The sequence below is a fragment of the Capricornis sumatraensis genome, chromosome 20, assembly GCF_032405125.1.
Source record: "Capricornis sumatraensis isolate serow.1 chromosome 20, serow.2, whole genome shotgun sequence".
Lineage (NCBI taxonomy): Eukaryota > Metazoa > Chordata > Mammalia > Artiodactyla > Bovidae > Capricornis > Capricornis sumatraensis.
This window is the reverse complement of record NC_091088.1, coordinates 68,094,592-68,104,296: the sequence shown is the minus strand read 5'-3', so window position 1 is coordinate 68,104,296 and position 9,705 is coordinate 68,094,592. Positions and strand designations below refer to the sequence as shown.

Sequence of the window (9,705 nt, the reverse complement as noted above, 5' to 3'; positions counted from 1 at the left end):
ATGTGCCCCACACTCCTCAGCCTCCTGAGTCTCGGTGAGTCCAGAAAGACACGGTTGGAGAGGGTTATGGTGGAAATTAGGAGGTCTTCACACCACTGACCAGTTTCCCTGCATGAGGGTGCAAAGAGTGTGGGGGCTATTGGGACAAGCCATCTCTGACGTGCTTTTCCTTCTAGGATTCTGTGTGAGTCTGAGGATCTGGGCAGCTGCGGGTGAGTCCTCCCCATCCCTTATTTCTCTGTTGAGCAGAGCAGTTGTGGCTGATGCAGATGACACTGGGGACTGGGTGAGACCCGTGTCAGTACAGTGAGAGCCGCATGCCCTGTGGATCCCAGGTCCTCCTATTGGCCTTGATACTCATCTTCACTCTCCCCAGAGGTTAGCTCAGGTCTGGACTCTGGACCTGAAGGCACAGTGTGAAGTCTGGGAGCTGGGAGCTAGGCCCAGTGAGTGCCATTTCTATCATGAGACGGGAGTAAGGGGCTGCAGCCCACAGACCCTCCCCTACAAGCTGGCTCATTGCATCTCCAGCTGGCCCTTAACAACAGGATCTGCAGGAAGCCCACTGGACCTGAGCCCAGGGAAGGGTCGGCTCATCAGGCATGGCCACCTGGACTTTGTCACACATTTGATGTCGGTTAGCTAACAAAGGAGCCAGGTTCAAGCTTTATTTCCTTCTTTTCAGTCAAGTGGCTTTCTCACTTGTTACCTGTGTTACTGTTAGTCGCTCAGTCGTGTCCAACTCTTTGCGACTCCATGAACTGTAGCTCACCAGGCTCCTCTGTCCCATGGGATTCTCCAGGCAAGAAACTGGATAGGGTTGCCATTTCCTTCTCCAGGGGATCTTCCCTACCTGGGGACTGACCCTTGCTCTCATGCATTGCAGGAAGCTTCTTTACCGTTTGAGCTACAACAGATCCAACAGGGAAGCCCTCCCATTTCTTTCCCATGAATCAGTTTTTTTGTGGTGTTTCTTTTGCCTGCATGCACAGCATGCAGGATCTCAGTTCCATGATTAGGGATTCAACCCGGGCCCTCTGCAGAGAAAGGGCTGAGTCCTAACCACCGGACCTCCCAGGAATCCGCAGTGTTTTGTGTTTTGAGAGAGCTTTCAACATTTTGTCAACCCAAGGAGTTATTCTTCTCCTGATCAGAATCACTGTTGAGAATCATATTCTTAGACTCTCTGTGATGTCTGTCCTGGGTTGACTGTGTCTCTGTCTGTTCCCAAGCCCCAGGTGTCCTTGAGTATCAGGGTGATACACTTTAGGGTTGGTGCCTTGGAAGAATTGAAGGGGAAGCACTCCAACAAGACCAGTGGGGAGAGGGGACCATTCCTATTTTCCTCTCAAAACCTGTGACTTCTTCTCTCCTAGGTGAATATGACAAGCCATCTTTGTCAGCCTGGCCAAGCCCCGTGGTTCCCTTAGGACAGACTGTGACTCTTCAGTGTCACTTCGATTCTCCATTTAAGAGATTCAGACTGTTCAAAACAGATGGGACCAGTTTGACCGAGCTCCATGGACATCATTTCAACACCTTGACCCTTGGCCCGGTGACCAGAGAACATGCCGGGTCCTACACATGTTCCGGATTCTCCAGGTCTCTCCCTGTGTTTTACAGACGCAGTGACCCCCTGCAGATTGTGGTCACAGGTAGGAGGGGTCCAGCCCAGCCCGGGACAGCCATCTAGGCAGGCAATCCCATCCTAGGTCCAAGTTCCTTATGTGGTCTAAGATTTACTCAGAATTTCCAGCCAGGAATGAACCAAGAAAGAGAACCCACTCTGAGAGCTTAAACTCAGGATGTTGAATAGATGGGGTGCTCTGGCAAAGGAAGGAGGAGCCTCCCTAGGCATTAGTTAGACAGGATGCTGCCACTGCCTGCCAGCAGGGAGGATGGGGAACAACCCTGATCCAGCACCTGCCACCCAGTAGGGAGCTGTAATCCCATATGAAGGAGCTGGAGCCCCAGGGAGGAATCCCAGGAATGTCTCCAGAGACTTGAGGTGGGGTCACAATTGAGGAAATGTTCCCTTTTTTCTCCACCTCCTTTCCAATCTCCTGCCCGTCGTCACCCACATTCTAGATGAATGTGAACATAACCAAGGAATGCATCGTCAGAACCACCCAGCTCCCCACCACACACATCAGGGACAGGATGAAGCTGAGAGCATGACAACCCACTCCAGTATTCTTGCCTGGAGAATCCTATGGGCAGAGGAGCCTGGCAGGCTATGGTTCATGTGGTTGCAGAATTGGACAAGACTGAAGTGTCTGTGTATGCATGCATGAAGCTGAGAGCAGATCCAACAGCTAAAGAGCTTAGAGTAAACACAGAGGAGGCTGGAGGTCTTGAGCAAAGAGAAACAGAAAAGCATGAGCCAGAGCCAGAGAACAAGGCTGAAGAAAATGCAACAAAACACACAGGAAGGGTAGTTGGCTTTGATGATTCACGGGGACATTTTTCACACCTTCAGATGTCAGGGGAAGCGCCGAGGTGGGGTGACTCACTGAAGCTCACAAGCTCTTTGCTCCTAGGTGTCTTCACAAAACCCTCCATCTCAGCCCACCCCAGCCCCCTCATGCGTGTGGGAGAGAATGTGACCCTCCGCTGTCAGTCACAGCTGTGGTTTGACAAGTTTATCCTGCACCAAGAAAATAGCACAGGGAATTTCCAGAGACATGGACAGATGCTCACGGATGGGCTTGCCACAGCTGACTTCATCATTGGTCCCATGACTTTGGCGAGTGCGGGCACCTACAGATGCTATGGCTCTCTCAGCCGCTCCCCCTATGTGTGGTCAGCTCCCAGCAACCGCGTGGACATCATCATCACAGGTGAGTGTGGCCAGACCAGTGTGTTCTGCTGTCTGTGTCACAGAAGTTCTAGTGTCCAGTCCAGCATCAGTACCGGGAGAGAATGACAGGTGTGGAGAGACATTCAAACTCGGGAGAGGGAGCAACGCAGAGAGAGAGGAGGTGTGAAAGCGGAAGGGAAAAGAGAACAGAGTCCCTGCCGTGTGCTAAGGGGAAGACACAGCCGGTGACAGAGGGAAAGAGCAAGAACGTGAAAGAACGACTAATGGAGAAAAATGTACCAGAGCCGGGACGTGGGCAGTTCCCCACTCAGGCAGCCACTGATGGCTGGTTAAGGGGTTGGTTTCCCGCTTTCATGTCAGAGCTCCCTTCCTCTGTCAGCAGCACACTGTGGTACCAGACACACTTGCAGTCCAGCAGCTGTTCTGACTGCATGAAATGGATTTTCATTGTGGTTTTGATTTGCATTTCTCTGACAATGAGTGATGTTGAGCATCTTTTCATGTGTTTGCTAAGCATCTGTATGTCTTCTTTGAGAAACGTCTCTTTAGTTCTTTGGCCCATTTTTTGATTGGGTTGTTTATTTTTCTGGAATTGAGCTGCAGGATTTGCTTGTATATTTTTGAGATTAATTCTTTGTCAGTTGCTTCATTTGCTATTATTTTCTCCCATTCTGAAGTCTGTCTTTTCAAATTGCTTACAGTTTCCTTTGTTGTGCAGAAACTTTTAATTTTAATTAGGTCCCATTTGTTTATTTTTGCTTTTATTTCCAATATTCTGGGAGGTGGGTCATAGAGGATCCTGCTGTGATTTATGTTGGAGAGTGTTTTGCCTATGTTCTCCTTTAAGAGTTCTATAGTTTCTGGTCTTATGTTTAGATCTTTTATCCATTTTGAGTTTATTTTTGTGTACGGTGTTAGAAACTGTTCTAGTTTCATTCTTTTACAAGTGGTTGACCAGTTTTCCCAGCACCAGTTGTTAAAGAGATTGTCTTTTCTCCATTGTATATTCTTGCCTCCTATCTCAATGATAAGGTGTGCATAGGTGTGTGGATTTATCTCTGGGCTTTCTATTTTGTTCCATTGATCTATATTTCTGTCTTTGTCCCAGTACCATACTGTCTTGATGACTGTGGCTTTGTAGTAGAGCCTGAACTCAGGCAGGTTGATTCCTCCAGTTCCAATCTTCTTTCTCAAGATTGCTTTGGCTATTTTAGGTTTTTTGTATTTCCATACAAATTGTGAAATTATTTGTTCTTGCTCTGTGAAAAACACTGCTGTTAGCCTGATAGGGATTGCATTGAATCTGTAGATTGCTTTGGGTAGTATACTCATATTCACTATATTGATTCTTCTGATCCATGAACACGGTATATTTCTCCATCTATTAGTGTCCTCTTTGATTTCTTTCATCAGTGTTTTATAATTTTCTACACATAGGTCTTTGTTTCTTTAGGGAGATATATTCCCAAGTATTTGTTTCTTTTCATTGCAGTGGTGAATGGAATTGTTTCCTTAATTTCTCTTTCTATTTTCTCATTATTAGTGTATAGGAATCCAAGGGATTTCTGTGTGTTGATTTTATACCCTGCAACTTTACTATCTTCCTTGATTGGCTCTAGTAATTTTCTGGTGGAGTCTTTAGGGTTTTCTATGTAGAGGATCGTGTCATCTGCAAACAGTGAGAGTTTTACTTCTTTTCCAATTTGGATTCTTTTATTTCTCTTTCTTTTCTGATTGCTGTGGCCAAAATTTCCAAAACTATGTTGAATAGTAGTGGTGAAAGTGGGCACCCTTGTCTTGTTCCAGACTTTAGGGAGAACAGTGTGGAGCTTCCTTAAAAAATTGGAAATAGAATTGCCTTATGACCCAGCAGTCCCACTGCTGGGCATACACACCAAGGAAACCAAAATTGAAAGAGACATGTATACCACAATGTTCATCACAGCACTGTTTATAATAGCCAGGACATGGAAGAAACCTAGATGTCCATCAGCAGATGAATGTATAAGAAAGGTGTGGTACATATAGACAATGGAGTGTTACTCAGCCATTGAAAAGGATACATTTGAATCAGTTCTAATGAGCTGAATGAAACTGGAGCTTATTATACAGAGTGAAGTAAGCCAGAAAGAAAAACACCAATACAGTATACTAACACATATATATGGAATTTAGAAAGATGGTAATGATAACCATGTATGGGAGACAGCAAAAAGACACAGATGTATAGAACAGTCTTTTGGACTCTGAGAGAGGGCGAGGGTGGGATGATTTGAGAGAATGGCATTGAAACATGTACAATATCATATGCGAAACAAATCACCAGTCCAGGTTCAATGCATGATACAGGATGCTCGTGGCTGGGCACTGGGAAGACCAGAGGGATGGTATGGGGAAGGAGGTGGGAGGGGGGTTCAGGATGGGGAACACGTGTATACCCATGGCGGATTCTTGTTGATGTATGGCAAAACCAACACAATATTGTAAAGTAATTAGCCTCAGATTAAGATAAATGAATTTATATTAAAAAATTTTTTTAAATCTCACTTGTGGAGGCAGATTTTAAAAAATGATATTAAATTACACTCCATTTTAAAAAATTATTTTTTTAATTGGATTTTAAATGACACCCCATATTTAAAGTTATTCTAAATTTTTCCCTGTGCTGCGTATCCGTTACTGTGGGTCTTTCTCTCCTGGCAGTGGGTGGCCTTCTCACTGCAGCGCTTCTCTTGTTGCACACTTCCGGCTTTAGTCCTATACTTAGGACTAGAGTTACTTTGTGCTCTAAGATCAAGGTCTCCTCCTTCCAGGTCTGTCCAAGAAACCCTCTCTCTCAGCCTATGGGGGCCCCATGGTGAGGTCAGGAGACAACGTGACCATGGTCTGCAGCTCCGAAAGCACCTTTGACAAGTTCCATCTGCTCAGGGACGGGGAGAACCTTGGGTGCCCAGTTGCTGGAGGGCGGAGCCCCCACGGATCCCTCGAGGCAGAGTTCCCTCTGGGTCCTGGGACCCCTGACCACAGCGGAGTCTACAGGTGCTACGGCTCCTTCACTAGCTCTCCCTACTCGTGGTCAGACTCCAGCGACCCACTGTTCCTGTCTGTCACAGGTGAGGAACCTCTTCCTGGCCCATGCTTTCTTGTTGCTGTTCCAGCTTGCTGTCACTAAGCTGTGTCCAATTCCTAGTGACCCCCTGGACTGCGCCACAAGCGACTCCTCTGTCCTTCACTATCTCAGCTTCATTTATCACAGCCTTGTCCTGGTGAAGGGGCTTGCATAATTCAATGAAGCTATCAGCCATGTCGTGCAGGGCCACCAAGACTGACGGGTCATAGTGAAGAGTTTGGACAACACATAGTCCCCTAGGGGAGGAAATGCCAACCCACTCCAATATTCTTGTCTCCAGAACCCCAAGAAGATTCCCATGCTTCACAATACACTAAATCACATTGCGTTGGCCAAGGAGTCCATTTGGGTTTTTCCATAACATCTTACTCTATCACTGAGCTCTATCTCAAGGGTCCACGCTGGTGTCAGGGGAACCTTAGGGCTTCTGGGGAAATGGAGGCAATGAGAACCAGAGAGGAAGAGAGATGGTAGATGACATCTCAACCCTCTTCCACCTCCATATGGATGCTTCACATCAGAATCCTGTCTATCCAGGCAATAAAGAAAAATGTCAGAGTAGACCCAGGGGAGGGAAAGGCTGGGCTGATTTGGGAAGCTCAGAGATTGCATTGGCTCCTTGCTCTTAGTCTTTTCCCAGAAGCACCTCTGACATACAGGTGATTTCCCAATTAAAGAGCATGGACACTCATTCCCGGAGCAGAGAGAATGTCTCTAGCTTACAGCTGTCTTTCACCACCAGGCGTATCCTTCCCACATCCTTCCACCATCACATCTCCAGGATGGAGGGTCTACTCAACGCATTCACAGGGAGGAACCAGAAGCTCTCCCCTCCCCCATCAGTGCTCTGAGGGAGGACAGAAACAAGGACAGGCAGGAGGTCAATCTTCCAGGATGAATAGTCCTAATTCAGTCAGTATGAGGAAGGTTACTTGTTCACCCCTGTCTTTTTTCTCCTAGAATCCACTACAAGTACATGCTCATCACCCATGGATCCACACACCACAGAAGGTAAACAAGATGGTCTCCTATCTCAGCAAATTTCTGAGAAGACAGAGGGTTGCTGTGTGAGTGTTGGCTCTGCCACCTCCCAGCTCTGTGACATTAGGTTCCTCAACATCCCTCTTAAGTTAGCATTTGAGACCATGGTCTGCAGGAGACCCAATTTGGGCACTGAGCTTCTCATGCTTGGGGACTGGGAATTCCTAAACTGAACAAAGTGGGTCAGACTGACCTGACCTCATGCTTCAAGGAGATGCTTACCTTCCCTCCACCAGGATCTTTGGGGATGGATGTGGGCGTGCAAGTGGAAAAATTTAGGGAGCACCTTCAATATGTGTTATTCCTGTTAGTGTTCTATGAACTAAACATTCCACAGTTCAGATATATAAGTGTCATGTCTTCTTGAGGATTCCATTCCAGGTCTGTGTGGATGGAGGGGAAATGTATTGTGGATTAACGCAGTCTCCATTCATGCAAAAATGCCATGGCTTGTAATACGGGGCACCAGACAATAATTGCTTCAATGCCCAAGAGATCTTGATTCAGACTTCAGCTCGTCTTGCACAGCCTCTTTACTTTATCCACTGCTAGCATCTCTCCTGAATGCTTTGGTACCTCCTGGGAAGTGGAGACCATCACTGATCAGGTTGACAGATGCTGAAAGTTTGACACAAGGATACAATAAATCCAGTGTGTAGGCACACAGCCTACTCAACAAATAACCAGATTTTCTTCCGTTTGCTTGTTGGTAGAAGCACCGCTTCCTCAAGCACACTCCAGCACGTGGTATATTGTCCTTGGGCTTGTCATAGCCTTCACCTCTACCAGCGTCATCCTCGCTGCTCTTGTCTGTCACTGGTTTTCTACCCAAAATCGTAAGTCTGAAGGTGGTGAGCTCAGCATCATCTGACCCAGGGGGAAATGGGTTCACAGCAGAGAATGGCATTTTGACTTTCTGTAGGTTAAAAACTGATCTCCAGTGTTGAGATCTCTGATGGACCATCTTCCAGAGACCCATGGAACCCTGTTCTTTTTATAAAAATATGTGTTGATTTATTCTTGGCTGCATCAGGTCTTGGCTGCAGCCTGGGGAATCCTCATTGTGGAGCTGGGGTGCAGTTCAAGGCTGCAGAGCTCGTGGGCTCAGCAGGTGCAGCACATGGGGCTTAGTTGCTTCAAGGCAGGTGGGATCATAGTTCTCCCACCAGGGATACAGCCTGCGCCCCTGCACTGGATGGTAGGATCTTAATCCCTGGGCCACCAGGGACATTCCAAGCCCTGTTCTTCCTTTCAACCACAGCCATCTGTTCTTATTCCTTACATGATCTTGGGAATCTGCTGTTACACAGAAAAGGATGGTCCATAACAGAAGACATAGGATGGGTCCATGGGTTTGCACAGGGTCATAAGACAGTCCATGAATGGCTGGGCTTGTATATGGGTGGGGGTGTGTGTGTGTGTGTGTGTGTGTGTAGCAGACAGTCTCAACACCTGGGGCATACCCCTGCCTTTTTCTGGCTTTGATGTCCCCATCAAAGATACGGAAGTCTGGAATAACTGCCTCCACCCCAAAAAGCCTTGACTCTCTTCCATTCTCAGATGTTTCCTTCACGAAAGGAGAGCCCAAGGAAGACAGGACAGTGAACAGTGAGGTGAGTCCTCCCAGGCCAAACCCTTGCCGTAGCCTGAGCCCCTCCAATGCTAAAGTGGCCCAGCCTTTGAAGATCACGTCTCAGTTCGTCATTCACACCTCCTTCCTCTCAGGATCCTGCAGCAGAAGACGTGATATACGCCCACTTGAACCATGGGACCCTCTCCGAGAGACTGTTCACTCCCGCTCCCTTGAGCCCCATGCACCCCTTCACTGAGCCCAGTATCTATGATGAATTCAATGTAAACCACGACCATGCTGAGGCCTGACCTGGCCCCAGGCTGTGAGCACATAGAGTGTTACAAATCGAGGACTTAGATCTCTTTTTTAAGGGGTTCCTCCGTGGACACTCCTTCTCCTCCTGCAAAGCAGCCCAGCAACTCTGAGGTAACTGCGCAGTCCAAGAATTATAGGACCGTCTTCAAAACCCCCACAACCTCTTAGTAATTTCCTGGCTATTCTAGGACTACATTTTATCTATCTCACCATTTGGGGAGAAGGTACAATCAATCACGCATACTGGGCAGGTTACTATGATCATCCTACTTTTTCTAAAATTCCAATAAAGCATAAAAAATTTGCCAGTTGATTCTTTAAATTATTCAGTTAAAAAAACAAATAAATAAAATGTCTATGCGGTAATGTTTTACAAGGATGAACATATTTACAAGACAGAAACAGACTTGTAGACTTAGAGAACAATCTTAGAGTTACAGAGGGGAAGGGTGGGGGGAGAGATAGATTGGAAGTTTAAGATTGACATGTGCACACTGTTACAATTAACATAAAATGCTTTCCATGAAGAATAATAAAATCAATGCTAGATGGGCTTTAAAAAGATGAAGTATATTCTGTTTGAGAGATCCATTGTGGTGGCACTAGCCATCTGAGGTCGCGTGTGTGTTTGATAAGGCAATTCAGTCACATCTGACTCTTTGCAAACCCATGGATGGTGTGTTGCTCACTAGGCTCCTCTGTGTATGGGATTCTCCAGGCAAGGATACTGGAGTGGGTTGCCATTGCCTTCTCGAGGGGATCTTCTTGACCCAGGGATTGAACCCACATCACTCATGTCTCTTGCATTGGCAGGTGGACTCGTTA

General features: G+C 46.8%; 1 protein-coding gene across 1 annotated transcript in view; it reads left to right on the top strand.

Moving 5' to 3' along the window:
- LOC138096959 (uncharacterized) overlaps positions 1 to 9,705 on the top strand; it is a 35,849-nt gene continuing 26,144 nt past the window's right edge. The window contains 9 exon segments of the mRNA XM_068993185.1: positions 1 to 34; positions 177 to 212; positions 1,377 to 1,655; positions 2,541 to 2,840; positions 5,635 to 5,934; positions 6,912 to 6,962; positions 7,706 to 7,828; positions 8,553 to 8,605; positions 8,718 to 8,867. Coding sequence (XP_068849286.1) covers positions 1 to 34; positions 177 to 212; positions 1,377 to 1,655; positions 2,541 to 2,840; positions 5,635 to 5,934; positions 6,912 to 6,962; positions 7,706 to 7,828; positions 8,553 to 8,605; positions 8,718 to 8,867 — 1,326 coding nt within the window.